Genomic DNA, 17713 nt, shown 5'->3' with positions numbered 1-17713 from the left:
TTTGTTTTCTGACTCCTCTATAATTGTAAAAACTGCCGATTTTAACAAAGGGATCCTCTTCCCTGGCAGTCCAGGCTTAGGGAAAAATGGTACCAAAGGCTGCTGCTACCAGGCTCAGATTTACTTGGCTCCCTTGACGGAGCCAGGTCTCAGGTGATGAGGCTACAACACTAGGGGGTGCTGTTTCTCCAGTCAGCTCCAGGTTTCTCCAGCACCAAGGAACAGTTTATGGAAAGGTAGAGATTGCTATCTGTGAGGCTGACCTCAGATTAGTAATAATAATTACCCTTTTTATGTCTAATACTCAACAGATATTACACTAATGCCTCCGTTTCCTTTATTGTAATCTTATATATCAGAGAAATAAGTGGACAGTGCTGTCATTCTAACCCAATGCCACCAGCAAGAGGTGAGGATCCAGGGATTATCCATGATGACTATGGAGGCAATGAATGGAATAGACCAATGTGTCTCAGAATTTAACGTGGATGCAGTTCCCCGGGAGTCTTGTTAAGCTTCAGATTCTGATTAGTAGGTCTGGGGTGGGGAGATTCAGCATTTCTAACAAGCTCCCAGGTGCTGCTGCTGCTGCTGGTGGTCTATAGACCACAATTTGAGAAGAGAGGGTCTCTAGACAATCTCTAAACCCCTTTACTATGCTGTACTTATCCCAACAGGTTGATTCACATGCTTTGAAAGCTCAGCCTTTTCCTTCCAGTGACGTGGGATCCCAGGTCATTCTAGAGCTAAAGCCCCACCACTGATCAGTAGCTCCTTCCCCACCATGCTTAATCTGCATTCTTACTGCACAGGCCTTGCTGCTCCCAGCTGGCCCTGCTGCCTGAGTGCTAGTGCCTTGTGTTCTGTCGAAGGTACCCCAGGCTGCACAGCATGGTCGTCCGCTGCTATCTTCTCATCCAGCAGTACTCTGAGGCTCTGATGGCTCTCACCACCATGGCGTCACTCCGAGACCACAGCACACCAGAAACACTCAGCATTATGGATGACCTCATCAGCTCCCCAGGCAAAAACAAAAGTGGGAGGGGACACATGCTCATTATCAGGGTGCCCTCGGTGCAGCTGGCGATGTTAGCCAAGGAGCGGCTACAGGAGGTGCGCGACAAACTGGGTCTGCAGTATCGGTTTGAGATCATCCTTGGGAACCCGGCCACTGAACTCAGTGTTGCAACTCACTTTGTGGCTCGATTAAAGGTTAGCACTGGACAGACATTTCTCCTTTAAAATACCATTTGTTTCTCTTTTCTAGGAATCCTACATAGGTGGCTCAGGGGCCTGAGTTTAATAGATTTTTACACATGTGTAAATTTGATTTCCATGACAGTGATAAGGCTCAATGAAGGGACATACTCACTTTCTTAATTAGAACCAGTTTGTAAAGATTGCCCAGCCCCTTTATAGCAGGTGCATGCAGTTGGTCTTCAATGCTCTCCAACTGCAGGTGCAAAAAATGTGATGACCCAATTTGACCCCATGTTTATTGGCCTTGTTCAAGATGCATGTAGCCCACGGCCATCTGTTTTCTCAGAAAAAAAGGTAAGTTGTCCTCTCAGACCTCTGGGGGGGTAACGCTTTAAGTGTCCTGAACTTACTAATTCTTTTCTGTTCATCTAGCCTGTCTGTGAGCTCATGTCTAGAGTCGGTAAAGTATTCTGTTTCATCTTCAGTTCTCAGAACTGTTCCTAGCCCTCTTGCATGTGGATTCCTCAACAGTTTGTTGTTTCTTTGTACTTGCTTTGACCCTCAGCCCCAAGGCTTTGGCTGGACTGAGACTTCGCCAGGCACCCTACAGAAGGATTTAGTGCATGACTGAGTCCCTCACTGCTCCCGCTGCACGGCCAGTGACTGACTGCTTCTCCCCTTCCTCTCCTGTCAGACATCAGGGTGGGAGGAGTAGAACCCTCAACCAACTAACCTAACTCGGTTTTTCTGGGCCTACAATCCAGTGGGGCCTAGCCATTAGAAAACATTTAATCAAATATCCAGCTACATGTCAGTATGGAACTGAGCTAGTTTCTGTATGTCTGAGTTAGACCAACTTGTATCTGCACCCTATACATCAAATACTGAGCTAAATTGGGTTAAGGAAAATCTGGTTCAGCACAAATTTTATGAAAAGAAGGCACACAGTCTTGGGGGAATTTGCATTTTCACCCTGGGCTGCGGTTTCCCATCTGCAAAATGAGAGAATTGGGCTGTCTAATCTCTCAGAGTTCTAATTTGGGGATATTTATTTAGTGTTCAAAAATTGTTCTGGAGATGTAAATCTTCTTGTGTTCAGTTAGCTAACCTAAATTAAATAATCCAAAATGCAGACAAAATATCTTGTATTAGCTTGATAAGCAACTGGAACAAATAAAATTGTCCAAAAAATAGAAACTCCTATATTTAGAAGTTGTAACATTTATGTTTCATATATACACATTCACAATTTTATGTTATAGTCATAGACTACATTACAGTGGAATTCCTAGGATGAATAACAAAACTCCAGAAACGCTTCTTACAGTATAATTCATGGAGACATGAATTATGGGCTTGAGAGCATTTGAATGTTGCTAATGATGAAGAATTTGGAAAGGCGGACAATCAGCAGTACCACGCTGAGTCTCCCACACCTGTTGCCAGAGATTACCTAAATGCACGTGAGGCTGCTGGGTCTTCTCCTGGGCTCTGCTGACACTGATTAAGTGAAGCTACTTACAGAGTCTTCAGTCATGTGTTCAGAAGGGCCAGTCACTAAGTCAGTATAAATCAGTCTGTCCTAAATAATTTACCCCTCTGGACCACTGCTGGAAAACCACAGTCAAGGCCTGAGGTTCTTCATCTGGCTGCTAGCTCATCAGAATCACCTGCAGGGCTTTCAAAGGGCGATTAGTTGAGGATCCCTGTGCCCTAAACGAAGGGGGCCTAAAGTTGTTACTTCTCAAGGCAATGTTACTTTCTCAATTGGTATGAGTAGCTGCCAGGCAACAAGTAAGCATAAGAGAGTCCTATATTCTGGCTGTTGTGATGGCTCATGTCTGTAGTCCCAGCTACTTGGGAGCCTGAGGCAGGAGGACTTCTTGAGCCCAGGAATTTGAGGCTGCGGTGAACTATGATCCCACCACTGCACTCCAGCCTGTGCAACATAGTGAGACCCTGTCTCTTAAAAATATATAAAAATAAACAAGTCCCAAATTCTCAAATTTGCTGGATCACATCAGTCCTTTTTACACTCTGTGTGGGAGTAAAAATATGAGATCATGTTGGGATGTTCACATCCTAAGCAAGACTGAATTGTCAAGTAGATTCTGGTTCACTCATTTATTTGTAAGTTACCAAACTCCTTCACCATTTTCAGGATGGCAAGATTGTGCCTGCTATCTCTACTTTTTGGTGAAATCCAACACTACTTCTATTATGTGATCTTATTTTTGTGCTTACCCCTAACTATCCTGTTATGTATTGTGGTTAACTTATACTGATGATGACCCCTTTGGAAGGATAGAGTTTAAGCCAGTTCCTCCAGAAGGCAGGTGAAGCTTTCATTAGATGTCCTTGGTCTTAAGCCTCATATTATCCTTGAACTCAATGATCACCCCATCTTTTATGTTAAGTGCTTCTGCAATAAAATCATCTTGTGGGCCTGACTGATGCACAGTAGAACTGCAGCCGTCAGTCATCAGAAGTAGCAATGTGATGGAAAAGCACTTTATAGTGGGTTTGGCTAGCTGTGGTTGGTCAAGAGTAAAAGTGAGATTTGACTACTAATCTTCTGAAAATAAATATCCTCATATAGACCAGGAGCAGTAGCTCTTGCCTATAATCCCAGCACTTTGGGAGACTGAGGCGGGCAGATCGCTTGAGGTCAGAAGTTCAAGACCAGCTTGGCCAACATGGCAAAACCCCATCTCTACTAAAAATACAAAAATTAGCCAGGTGCGGTGGCGGGCATCTGTAATCACAGCTACTCAGGAGGCTGAGGCAGGAGAATTGCTTGAACTGGAGAGGCGGAGGTCGCCATGAGCCAAGATTGCACCATTGCACTCCAGCCTGGGTGACAGTGAGACCTTGTCTCAAAAAAAAAAAAAAAAAAAAAAAAAAAGTCCTCCTACAGTAAAACATTTTAACTGTTATTCCATCAATATAACCTGACCTCTTCCTGGTAAAGCCGTGACCTATATGGAGATGGTTCTGGGAGATAAAACACATTCAGGGAGAAGCCCAGTGTCAGGGATACCGTGCGTCCAGTGTGAAGGCGATCGGTAAAGTGATTTCTGTTGCAGAATGGTTTGCTTTAAATGACGCAATGTTACGGTTCCCCTTGACATGAAATGGTATGGAAAATTAAATTTTTATAGAGCATTTTTCTTCTAGCATTAAAAAAATATTTTTGACACACTGATTTTTCTAAAACACGGGAAGTCTGTGAAACTTGTAAACAGTTACGTAGGTTCCCTATTTCCCCTTAGTATGCACATATATAATAAAAGACTGGACAACAAGTAAAAGCCGAAGAATGGTTAAGCTTCTTCCAGTTTTACAAATTATAGAAATTTTATTTGAAGTGATTGTGGGAATGTTTATTACTAAAGACTGGCTTTTCTTTATTGAGCCTTTTATAGGCATCAACAAATCATCAATCAAACCCTATTATCTTTTGCCTGGTGACTTTCTTTCTATCCCATTTTGTGCTTAGTAAAGGAAGTACCAGTCTATTTTAAAATAAAATTGTATGCTTTACTGGTCAGGTGTAGTGGCTCACACCTGTCCATGGTACTCCAGCCTGGGCAACAGAGCAAGACTCCGTCTCAAAAAAAAAAAAAAATTATATGCATTACTTAACACTTTGCTTCTTAGTCTTTTCCCCTAAAGCATTATCAGAAATGTCCGTTCATTGCTTATAATAACTCCTGCTAGAAAGGTAATAAAAAGGATAGGTACATGCTACATACTTAATGAAAACTAGTAGAAACCACCTTATCTACTTAAGAGATGGTCATTTTTCTTTCTGTTCTAAAATAGACACATCGGTAAGGTCATTTTACTTTTGAATATTTTTCAAATTGGTGGGATTACTTTTCATTGATATATTCACGTTTTCAAGATTGGTGTTCCATTTATTAAAGATACATGTGTCTACTTATATGTGTGTTTATATGAGAAATTGATACTTATCATTTGAGAAACCATGAGCAATTTACATTAGTCCTCCAAATGAGGGGCAGTTTCATTTTGTTATTTTCTTCTCAATCCAGGTCTGGTTATATTTTTAGTCTTCTTGAGAGAGATTGTTTCAAGGCCCTAAGCCAATAATTGCTTGTTAGTTATTTTAAAAACCAGTAAAGCAAGAAGGAGGGAAAATAACTATCAAGAGTGGTTCATTGTTTTCATTACTTTCTTGGTGAAATGTCTGTTTTAATGGAATTCTGAGATTCTTTTCTGAGTCATTCACAACTGAAACTTTTTCAGTCTTCCAATCCCAAGAATTTCTCCAATATGTGAAGAAAGTATATTTAAGTGCCTTGATTCAGGCAGTTTAGCCAGGATTTCTGTAAGGTTTCCATCACTAGTGGGATATTTCACATTGTATGTGTTTTTGGCCTGAGGTATACCAGCATCTCCCGTTTTATCCTGCTGAGATAAAAACTACAGCCCTCCTTCCTGCAGAAGTGCCTTGTATATGCGATGTAGTAGCAATCAAAATACACATACATACACATATGTAAACACTTAGTGGAGTCATTTTAAAGCACGGTATGTCTAAAATCTGGACTTAGAAACCTGTACAAAAGGTGGAAACTTAAATGAGAGTTTTAATTTTAACATACGCGTCTCTTGCTATAGAGTTGGAGAGGAAGTGAACCAGAAGAGTGGATCCCTCGGACATACCAAGATTTAGACGGTCTGCCTTGTATTGTGATATTAACTGGCAAAGATCCTCTTGGAGAGACCTTTCCCAGGTACAATTTCAATAATTAATTCCAGTTTTCATCAGTTGCCCAGCTGAACTGATGATTAAAACTTGGCTGATCGCCCAATCATTTCCTTTGTTTGTCAGGTAATGAGAAGAGGATTGTTTTATGCAGGGATATAAGAAATACAGCCATACAACCTTCTTTTATTCTTTTTTTTAGCTTTCCAGAGAGCATCCAGTAATGTTGGGAACAGGCGATAGCCACATTTGAGAAATGTCAGAGAGGCAGGGAGGAAAAGCAGGATTTTTTTTTTTTTTAATAAAGTGCTTTGTCTTTGTTAATCTGCTATTCCTGCGCCCCTCAAGGATCGAGACTCCGTAGACTAGAGGGCAACAACAATAAAAGCATTAGTTGAATGCTCACTGTGCGTGTCAGGCAGCACCCTGAATGCCTCACATGTATTCAGTCCTTACAGCCACCATATGCGCCCGACACTACTATCCACTCTTTTTATATTCGAAGAAAATGAAGCGCAGAGAAATGAAGGTCTTAACAGCTGGGAGGTGGCAGAGCTGAGGTTTCGGTCAAGGCTCACCTGGCACTGAAACCTGGGATTTTAACTGCTGTGTGCTGCATCCAGATCACCAGGCACACATACACATTGCGTGCTTGGCCAGATGGACTCACCAACACCACAATTACTTTTGTTCAGGTCTTTGAAGTACTGTGACCTCCGGTTAATTGACTCAAGCTATTTAACTCGTACGGCCTTGGAGCAGGAGGTGGGTCTGGCATGCTGCTATGTCTCTAAAGAGGTCATCCGGGGACCCACTGTTGCCCTGGACCTCAGCGGGAAGGAGCAGGAGAGAGCTGCTGTCAGTGAGAACGACTCCGATGAGCTGCTCATTGACCTGGAGCGGCCCCAGAGCAACAGCAGCGCCGTCACAGGGACCTCGGGTCAGTACTTTCTTTTCTCTTTCATGGCGCGAGAGACGTGAGTCAGGAGGTGTGTAGGAATGTGGAAGGCAGAGGCATTTATTGACACTCCGACAGCCTTCAGAGGAGCCTTCGGGACTGGCATCCTCTCCAGACCCAGCTCCAGGGGGGTGATGCTTGGAAAACATGACTGTTGAACAGCCACAAAATACTTTTCTGGGTAAACATTTAAGGAAGAGCTTGCTAACAGGCTAAAAACAACTTTATCAACCCTAGCCTGTACCATTTTCCCTAGTCTTTTCTACCCTTAATCGTCTCATGGTTATTATGCATCTCATATTTGCACAAAGGCTCTGTTTTTCTTCCAGGTCCTGAAGCTGTAAGTTTGTGCTGAATGGCTTAGTACCTGACACAAAATGTTTCCTTGAATGTGAATGAATGAACGAATGAGTGAATGAATGGCTTTTCTAAACAGTTAACAGCAAGCATTGTATGGTGAGGGCTCCTGTGGGGCCAGCGTGGATGTGAAGGCCCACCCTGCAGCCTGCCGGCCCCTGTCTTGCAGCATTACTGCAGGTCTGTGGCAGTGCCTGGCATGAACTTTCTTCGGATAAATTGTATTACAGCAAATGTAGCACTCTTTCCATTTTTTCTGATTATGAAAGTAATAAAGCTTAATGCAGAAAACATGGAAAATGTCAGCCGGGAGCAGTGGGCCTGTAATCCTAGCACTTTGGGAGGCCAAGGCAGGTGGCCCACCTGAGGTCAGGAGTTCGAGACCAGCCTGGCCAACATGGTGAAACCCTGTCTCTACTAAAAATACAGTTAGCTGGGCATGGTGGCTCACGCCTGTAATCCCAGCTACCCTGGAGGCTGAGGCAGGAGAATCGCTTGAACCCAGGAGATGGAGGTTGCAGTGAGCCAAGATTGCACCACTGCACTCCATTCGGGGCGACAAGAGGAAACGTCTGTCAAAAAAAGAAAAAAAAAAGAATAAAAAGAGAAAGAAAAGGAAAGGAAAAAAATGTAACAAAGTACAGAGAATTCTGAGATTAAAAATGAAACACACTTCCCCTCCTTCTCCCCTTAGCCTCCCCTTTTTTGTGTGTGGGGGACAGAGTTTCTTGTCGCCCAGGCTGGAGTGCAGTGGCACAATCTCGGCTCACTGCAACCTCCGCCTCCTGGGTTCAAGCGATTCTCCTGCCTCAGCCTCCTGAGTAGCTGGGATTACAGGCACCCACCACCACGCCCAGCTAACTTTTGTATTTTTACTAGAGATGAGGTTTCACCATATTGGCCAGGCTGGTCTCAAACCCCTGACCTGAGGTGATCCACCCGCCTCAGCCTCCCAAAGTGCTGGGATTACAGACGTGAGCCACTGTGCCCAGCCCCTCACCCTTTTTTTGAACTATCATTGAGATCCATCACTCTGATATGCGAACACACAATTTTGTCCAAAAGCAGCACCGGACTTCCTGTCCATTCTGGCAGCAGCTGTTGGATGGCTCTGGGCAGGAATGGAAGAGGAGGGGTCTGTAGGGTTTGCTGTTGATAGTGACCCTCAGCCTGGAGGAGCTGGAGCTGCCCTGCTCCCACGCACGCGCGGCTGCTCCCCCAGCCGGGGGTTAGGGCTGACCGTGTGGACCACTCTACCTGCCTCAACCCCACTGCAACAGGCTCCCCAATTTTCTCTCTGAGAGCAGTTTCAGAATAGAGTCAAGGGGTTTGAAGGATAGCAAAGGTTCACAGAAGGGGGGTGGGGAATAATATCTGGAAGCTTTTGGATACCAGCATGAGGAGGAGGAGCGCAGTCTGTACTTCCTTCCTGTGGTTCTTCCATCCCACTCCTTCCTCTCCCTCACTTGAGGAGCTGCCCCACAAAGTGAGTGCTTCCTTGGCCTTGCTCTGCTGAACTCACAAAGGTGTTTGCCCTTGGCTACTGTGTCCCTCCCTACAGACCATGCTCACGACACGGAGCACTGGGACCCCAGCCACGGCTGACTCGGAGGGTGACCGGGAGGTTCGCTGCCCAGAACGCACAGTGCTGTGGGGGGAAGGCAAGCTCTCCCCCAAGGCAGAGAGACACAGGCAGCCGAGCCAGTGAAGGGGCGGGTTTTAATCATGTCTTATTGATGGCTGTTCATTCAGGATCTCCCAAGGTTGGGATTCGACCTCCATGTCTGGGCAGCAACAAGACGAGCTCAGATAGGGCCTTCAGTTGAGCTTTTGGTTTGTCTTTAAGCCAAAGAGTGGCTGGTCTATCAGGAGGACACACACACTTGAAAGGAGCTGGCCAAATGCGTGGGGCTGCTTTAGGGAAAAGCCACCGGCCTTGGAGCCGTGTGTGTCTACACCCGCTTCGCGCGAAGGCATCCCCCACCCTAGCTTGGGAGTCCGTGGAAGGGGCTGCAGTCCAGGGAGCTGATCTGAAGCCAGAAGCATGAGACCCTCAGCCCCTAGAAGGAAGCCAGTGCTACCAGGACAGGACTTGAATGTGGAGCCTGTGTTGGGAGGAATCAGAGGGCAGACCCAAACCAGGTCATTTGAGGAGCCTTTAGTAGTGGGACTGTTTACTAAGGTGTGAACAGAACTTGGAAAAGGAACAAGAGGTGTGCTGTGCTGGGGGGCGGTTAACCCCAGGGAGCCCTGGCCACCGTGGGCCTGACGCAGGGAGGGGCGGGAGCATCTCTCCAGACCTGCCACAGCCCGCAGTAGAGAAAGGTGGTCCACCCCTGGTGACCATGCAGGGGGAAGCCAGGGAAGAAGCACCCCATCTCCTGCTGGTGACTCCCATTGGCCAAACCCACTGAGAAGCCAGGGCAAGGAAGCAACACGGAGCAGCGTGCAGAGCAGCAAAGGGAAGATTTCTTGCTCGTTCTGCAGCCATAGAGCCGAGCCCAGTGTCCACTGCTTTCCCGGCCTTTGCGTCCTTCCCAGAGCTGCCAGGAGCCTGAGCGCGCACCTTCGATCAGTAACAGTGCTGCTGTGGGGTGGGCTGTCTGTTCTCTCAACAGGTTCCATCATGGAGAATGGAGTGAGCTCTTCCAGCACAGCTGACAAGTCCCAGAAGCAGTCCCTGACCCCCAGCTTCCAGAGCCCAGCCACGAGTCTGGGTCTGGATGAAGGGGTCTCTGCCAGCTCAGCCGGAGCCGGGGAGACTCTGAAGCAGGAGTGCGACTCCCTGGGCCCCCAGATGGCGAGCAGCACCACCTCCAAGCCGCCATCATCATCCTCAGGACCCAGGACCCTCCCATGGCAGGGACAGCCCATCAGAGGCTGCCGGGGCCCGCATGCAGCCCTGCCACCAGTGGTGATCCTATCCAAAGCGGCCTACAGCCTCCTAGGCTCCCAGAAGAGTGGCAAGCTGCCATCCTCCTCATCCCTGCTGCCCCACGCCGACGTGGCCTGGGTGAGTTCCCTGCGGCCGCTCCTGAACAAGGACATGAGCAGCGAGGAGCAGTCCCTCTACTACAGGCAGTGGACCTCGGCCCGGCAGCACCACGCCGACTACAGCAACCAGCCGGACCCGGCCTCTGGCACCCGAAACTTCCACCCCCGGCGGCTTCTGCTGACAGGGCCCCCACAGGTAGGGCCAAGCTAGCCTGGGCCGTTTCTTAGGCTGGGGTTGGCACGTCTTCCCCAAGAAGTAGAAGCCAGAGAACCTCTTGGGGGTGGAGCAGGTGTGACAGAGCAATGAGGACCTCATTCAGGCCTCTCAGGCAGGAGACTGCAAAGCCAAGGTGTGAAATCTCTTTTCTCTTTTCCTCCCCTCTCTTCCCCACCTCCACTCCTCCCCAATTAAAAATCTTCCCGTTAGGTGGGAAAGACGGGCTCCTATTTACAGTTCCTCAGGATCCTCTTCCGCATGCTCATCAGGCTCCTGGAGGTGGATGTGTATGACGAGGAGGAGATCAACACCGGTGAGTGCTGAGCCCAAGGACTGGGCAGAGGGACAAGAGACAAAGACATTGAACCGCAAATCCCGGGAACTTGCTTTTGGCTTCTGGGATTTCTACAGTACCTAACCTGCAGTTATGGTTGGCTAAAGATAATGTGCCCAAGGCCAGGCATGGTGGCTCACGCCGGTAATCTCAGCACTTTGGGAGGCCAAGGCGGGCAGATCACCTGAGATCAGGAGTTCAAGACCAGCCTGGGCAACATGGTGAAACCCCATCTCTACTGAAGATACAAAAATTAGCCAAGCATGGTGGTGCACACCTGTAATTCCAGCTACTCAGGAGGCTAAGGCAGGAGAATCACTTGAACCCACCAGGTGGGTTGCAGTGAGCCAAGATCATGTCACTACACTCCATCCTAGGTGATGGAGTGAGACTTTTTCTCAAAAAAAAAAAAAAAAAGAAAAGAAAAAAAGAATGTGTCTGGCAAATAGTTCTGAGTAAACTGTAGCCTTTTTTAGCTCATTGAGGTCAGGGATGGTGTATTTTACTTTTGGCGTCCTCTCTACAATGTCCTGCGAGGTGCTGGGCAAAAAGGCATTTTGGTTTTTGGCTTTTTTTTAAATTTAAGTTCTGGGATACATGTGCTGAACGTGCAGGTTACATAGCTGTATACGTGTGCCATGGTGGTTTGCTGCACCTAGCAACCCGTCATCTAGGTTTTAAGCCCCGCATGCATTAGGTATTTGTCCTAATGCTCTCCCTCCCCTTGCCCCTCACCCATCGTGTGTGTGTGTGTGTGTGTGTGTGTGTGTGTGTGTGTGTGTGTGTGTGTGTTCCCATCCTGTGTCCATGTGTTCTCATTGTTCAACTCCCACTTATAAGCGAGAACATGTGGTGTTTGGTTTTCTGTTCCTGTGTTAGTTTGCTGAGGATGATGATTTCCAGCTTCATCCATGTCCCTGCAAAGGACATGAACTCATTCTTATGGGTGCAAAAAAAAAAAAAAAAAAGCATTTTATAAAGGCTTTTTAGGTAGATGAATTGCCTAGATGGTTAACTGTTATAAAATTCCAGTTGTAGTATTCAACTGCTTAAAGATCCAGGGCATATTTATATTCTGGATACTAGTCCTTTGTTGATTGGTCAGAGTATGTCTTATATTTTACCCATAGGCTCTGAGTGAAGGCACGGGATTACTAGAATGAGACGAAAACTTCTTATGTGTAGAACTGAATGCTGGCACCACGAACAAAACATCTGCACTAAGACACAGGGGCAGGTGCTTGATCAGGCTGTGGGAGCCAGTGGGCATACCAAGACCACTCCAGCTGTCTTCCCCAGCTGGCACCAGGGAGATGACTCCACTCTGCAGCTAAGAGCAGTGTGGCTCGGCTGGGCATGGCGCGGTGGCTCACGCCTGTAATCCCAGCACTTTGGGAGGCCGAGGCGGGCGGATCACCTGAGGTCAGGAGTTCGAGACCAACATGGTGAAACCCCGTCTCTACTATAAATACAAAAATTAGCCGGGCGTGATGGTGTGTGCCTGTAATCCCAGCTACTTGGGAGGCTGAGGCACAGCCTCCCAAGTTCACTGTTTGAACCCAGGAGGCGGAGTTTGCAGTGAGTTGAGATCACACCACTACACTCCAGCCGGGATGACAGAGACTCTGTCTCAAAAAAAAAGAAAAGAAGAAGAACAGTGTGGTTCAAAACTGTGGCTTCGCATCTCCAACCAGTTTGACTGTGCTGGCATCAAACTGTGGGGAGAAGTAGAAGCAACCAGCTGGAAGTTCTTCTCAAGCCTCTCAAAGATGAGTCTGGAATAGGGAAAGCCCTTGGCATCGTCTACCAAATTAGCTCTTGGAGATCTCACCTCACTTGTTTTACCTAAATAGGTGAACCTGTTCCATGACCAGCCCAATAAATTAGTTTAGTGCCGAGTAAGAGTAGGTAAAAGCCATATTTAACTATTTTTTTATGGCTTCAGGCCTGTTGTCATTTCTCATCAATTCACATCCATGATTTTAGACACATACACGTGAATTCATCTTCCCATCTACATCTCCTTGTTTTTTCCCCAGCTAAGCTGCACCAGATTGCCGGGCCCACGAGGTTGGCCTCAAAACACCCCACACCCCAAGGCCCCCGGAAAGAGCTGAGCCAGAAGGGCAAAGCCAGAGCCAAGCAGACCGGGAGTCGAGGCCTGCCCTTCCTGCCAGCTTTCCCGCCAGGCTCCCTGGCACCACAACAGAGTGATGCCTTTGATTCTTTCCCTCAGATCATGCTACAGTGATCTTGACTCTTGCTCTGTGTTGGTGAGCTGCGAGTCTGTTACAGCTCATCTGACCTTTGTAGTAAGAAACACTGTTTGCCTTTCTTCCTTCTCCCTCATTTTAGTGCAGGTTAATGCGACGGTGCTCTCAAGAGGCACAATGACATCTTTTTACAAACTAGGCTTCAAAGTGCAGACTTCAGTTCAAGGATATAAAAATAAATGTAGTATATGTGTTAAAAGATATTAGCTGTACCTGCAATCTTTAGCCTTTTTTGGAAAGTTTCTTTTCTCCCTTTGAAAGTTGTCTTAAGCTACTTTTTTATCTTATACATTTTATTATTTATATTTTATATATATACACACACACACATATATATATATATTTTTTAAGATGGAGTTTCTGTCGTCCAGGCTGGAGTGCAGTGGTGTGATCTCAGCTCACTGCAACCTCTGCCTCCTGGGTTCAAGCAATTCTCCTGCCTCAGCCTTCTGTGTAGCTGTGATTACAGGCTCACGCCACCATGCCCGGCTGATTTTTGTATTTTTAATAGAGATGAGGTTTCACCATGTTTGCCAGGCTGGTCTCAAACTCTGACCTCATGTGATTCACCCACCTTGGCCTCCCAAAGTGCTGAGATTACAGGTGTGAGCCACTGCACCTGGCCACTAATAAAAAATATAATCTCGGCCAGGCGCAGTAGTTCAAACCTGTAATCCCAGCACTTTGGGAGGCCAAGGCAGGCGGATCACGAGGTCAGGAGATGGAGATCATCCTGGCTAACACAGTGAAACCCCGTCTCTACTAAAAATACAAAAAAATTAGCTGGGTGTGGTGGCAGGCGCCTGTAGTCCCAGCTACTCAGGAGGCTGAGGCAGGAGAATAGCGTGAACCCGGGAGGTGGAGCTTGCAGTGAGCCAAGATCGTGCCACCGCACTCCAGCCTGGGTGACAGAGCAAGACTCCATCTAAAAAATATATATATATATATATATATGTGTGTGTGTGTGTGTGTGTGTGTGTGTGTGTGTGTGTGTATGTAATGTTAGACACCAGCTGTGTGCCTGCAACTGTCTTGGCACTTTATTATTATTATTATTATTATTATTATTATTATTATTGAGATGGAGTCTCGCTTTGTCACCCAGGCTGGAGTGCACTGGCATGATCTCGGCTCACTGCAACCTCTGCTTCTTGGGTTCAGGCAATTCTCCTGCCTCAGCCTCCCAAGTAGCTGGGATTAAAGCCGTGCACCACCAGGCCCAGCTAATTTTTTGTATTTTTAGTAGAGACAGGGTTTCACCACTTTGGCCAGACTGGTCTCGAACTCCTAGCCTTAGGTGATCCACTTGCCTTGGCCTCCTAAAGTACTGGGATTACAGGTGTGAGCCACTGCACCTGGCCAATAATAAAAAATATCTATTAGACACCACCTGTGTGCCTGCAACTGTCAAAGCCCTTTATTTTATTTATTTATTTATTTTTTGAGATAGACTCTTACTCTGTCACCCAGGCTGGAGTGCAGTGGCACGATCTCAACTCACTGCAACCTCCGCCTCTGGGGTTCAAGTGATTCTCCTGCCTCAGCCTCCCAAGTAGCTGGGATTATAGGCACGTGCCACTACGCCCAGCCAATTTTGGTATTTTTGGTAGACACGGGGTTCCACCATGTTGGCCAGGCTGGTCTCGAATTCTTGACCTCAAATGATTTGCCTGCCTTGGCCTCTCAAAGTTCTGGGATTACAGGCATGAGCCACCATGTCCAGCCTGTCTTGGCACTTTAAATGTACCATCTCTGGCTGGGCAGAGTGACTCACACCTGTAATCTCTATGCTTTGGGAGGCCAAGGTGGGAGGATGGCTCGAGGCCAGAAGTTTGAGATCAGCCTGGGCAGCAGAGAGACCCCATCTCTCACAAAAAAATTTAAAACCCTACCCAAGTGTGATGGTACACGCCTGCAATCCTAGCTACTCCGGAAGCTGCAGTGGGAGGATTCCTTGAGCCCAGGAATTCAAGGTTGCAGTGAGCTTAAATTGTGTCACTGCATTCTAGCCTGAGTGACAGAGTGAGACCCTGTCTCCCAAAAAAAAGAAAAGAAAAGGGTCTGGTATGGTGGCTCACGCCTGCAATCCCAGCACTTTGGGAGGCTGAGGCAGGAGGATTGCTTGAGCCCAGCAGTTCAAGACCAGCCTAGACAATACAGTAAGACCCTGTCTCTACAAAAACGTTAGCTGGGCATGGTGGCACGTGCCTGTAGTCCCAGCTACTCAAGAGGCTGAGGTGGGAGGATCATTTGATCCCAGGTGGTTGAGGCTGCATTAAAGCTTACAATAATCTGGGGACTCAGGGTTAAGTACAGTGCCTGAAGGTGTGACATTGTCAGGGGGCAGGGCCAGGATTCACACCCAGGTCTACTGGCTCTCAGCTGTGACTGCATATTGGAACACTCTGAGGAGCCTTAAACAATATGACTGGTTTCTGGGCATCAGACATTCTGACTGAACTATTTCTGGGATGTGTGGCCTGAGTGTGGGAATTTTTGCTAGCTCCTCAGCTGATTCTAATGTGCGGAAGACATTGGGAATTTTGCTCGGTGCATCCTGAAATCTCTTGGGTGTCAGTATATTAATACCCCACAGCTAAAAATCTCAAGACAGAAATAAGATCATCCAAAATGAAACTTTTAAGGAAATTTGGCCTGGTGGAGACTAGGTTATCTTACAGATGCCAGAGTTTGTGAATTGGGTCTGCAGAGACGAATGCTGGGGGCCAGTGAGGGCAAATGTTCCTGTCAGCACGGGTGTGAACAATTCTGCCTCCTCTACTGGGATAGGGGAGCTTATTTTTCAGAAATGCCTTTGTCCACCCATCTGGGCTCTATGTCCCATAAAAGCCTTTCTCTCTGACACATGTGGAAGAGGAAGGCCAGTCACCTGCTCTGCACACTTCCTTCTTGTCCTAGATCACAGTGAAAGCAGTGAAGTGAGCCAGTCAGAGGGAGAGCCCTGGCCTGACATCGAGAGCTTCAGTAAAATGCCTTTTGATGTCAGTGTGCATGACCCCAAGTACACTTTGATGAGCCTGGTGTATACTGAGAAGCTGGCAGGGGTCAAACAAGGTCAGTGCAATCAGAGCCAAGTTCACCTCCTTTCCAGGTCAAGGGGACACTAACTCCATCTCGCTTTTCTTTCACTCTTATGCACATCATTTTTTAAATTTTCATATCTGTTTCTTAGGGCATAAATTACAGAATACATGGAAAAGTCATTTTGGGGGAAAGGGGACTTTTCTTTCCAGGCATAGGGAAAACATGTTATCTCATGGGATGGCTTTTTGCCCCTTTATACACAGAAGTGATAAAGGAATCCAAAGTTGAAGAGCCCAGGAAACGGGAAACTGTGTCCATAATGCTGACCAAATATGCAGCCTATAACACCTTTCACCACTGTGAACAGTGCCGCCAGTACATGGACTTCACCTCTGCCTCCCAGGTACCGTCCCGCCTTCGCCCTCGCCCTCTGTCACCCACTATGGATTTTGTATGTAAGGGTGGGGGCTGGAGGGATGAAAAATAGGGCCCCTAGTTTCAGGCCTCAGGCAAAGCATAGTTTACTCATACGAAGGAGCCACTCATTGGTGAGAAAAATGCATGAAGGCTGGGCACGGTGGCTCACCCCGTAATCCCAGCACTGGGAGGCCAAGGTGGGTGGATCACCTGAGGTCAGAAGTTCGTGACCATCCTGGCCAACATGGTGAAACCCCGCCTCTACTAAAAATACAAAAAATTAGCCAGGTGTGGTGGCACATGCCTGTAATCCCAGCTACTTGGGAGGCTGAGGCAGGAGAATCACTTGAACCTAGAAGGTGGAGGCTGCAGTGAGCCAAGATCTCACCACTGCACTCCAACCTGGGTGACAGACTGAGACTCGTCTCAAAAACAAACAAACAAACAAACAATGCATGAAGCAATAATTAAATGAATGTTGGGTTTCTTTGGATTGTGGGAGGGAGAGGAGGCAGCTTAGTTCTAGTATCTTGAATTACTTCTTCAAATGGTTACATGTGTCATGTTTAGGTTAGGAAGTAGCTGAGATGTTTCTTTGCAATCCAGATATTACAGTATATTTGATAAGAGTTCCCCCCTCTTCCCTTTGGATCACTGACTAAAATGGCACTATTATCTCAGATCCACAGGGTGTGCCCTTTGAGCTGTGATTCTAATAGGTCTGTTGATTTGCACCAACCTAGTCATATTCACACCTGTGTGGGGTGGCCTGGCCAGTGGAGTCGGTTTGTTTTATGCAGTGAGAACTGAGACATACGAATGCAGAACACGGGCCAATAACCCTTAGTATGTGGCTTCTTTTTGGCTAGTGCATCTTTAAGCACAAAAGATGGAAAGGCAACATATGATAGCAATATCCAGAGCTTACTTCCCCCAATCCATCTTTATTTTTGTGACTTGGCTCTGAACACACAGAAACAACTCCTGCTTCTGGTAGGCCATACTGACTCCCCTAAACCTGTTTCTGCTCTTCAGGGCCAGCTTGTCACCCTTTTCCCACATCTCATCCTGAAATACAAATGAGTACTAGAAGGGATATGCTTTAAAAAACCGATCGAATCATTCTGCCCTTCTAAAACAAGTTACCTTTTATATCCCATTTGTTTTCTTGGTGTTACTGAAA

General features: G+C 46.9%; 1 protein-coding gene across 13 annotated transcripts in view; it reads left to right on the top strand.

Moving 5' to 3' along the window:
- Positions 1–17713, top strand: part of GREB1L (GREB1 like retinoic acid receptor coactivator) — a 296105-nt gene that overhangs the window by 258911 nt on the left and 19481 nt on the right. For all 13 annotated transcript variants that reach the window (XM_045377770.3, XM_065534044.2, XM_005587065.5 and 10 more), the window contains 7 exons: positions 873–1212; positions 5848–5963; positions 6631–6875; positions 9869–10440; positions 10672–10774; positions 15988–16143; positions 16377–16516. In XM_045377770.3, the coding sequence (XP_045233705.2) occupies positions 873–1212; positions 5848–5963; positions 6631–6875; positions 9869–10440; positions 10672–10774; positions 15988–16143; positions 16377–16516 (1672 nt within the window). The remainder of the gene's footprint in view (positions 1–872; positions 1213–5847; positions 5964–6630; positions 6876–9868; positions 10441–10671; positions 10775–15987; positions 16144–16376; positions 16517–17713) is intronic.

Source organism: Macaca fascicularis, chromosome 18 (assembly GCF_037993035.2).
Source record: "Macaca fascicularis isolate 582-1 chromosome 18, T2T-MFA8v1.1".
Classification (NCBI taxonomy): Eukaryota; Metazoa; Chordata; class Mammalia; order Primates; family Cercopithecidae; genus Macaca; species Macaca fascicularis.
This window is presented reverse-complemented; position numbering and strand designations above follow the sequence as displayed.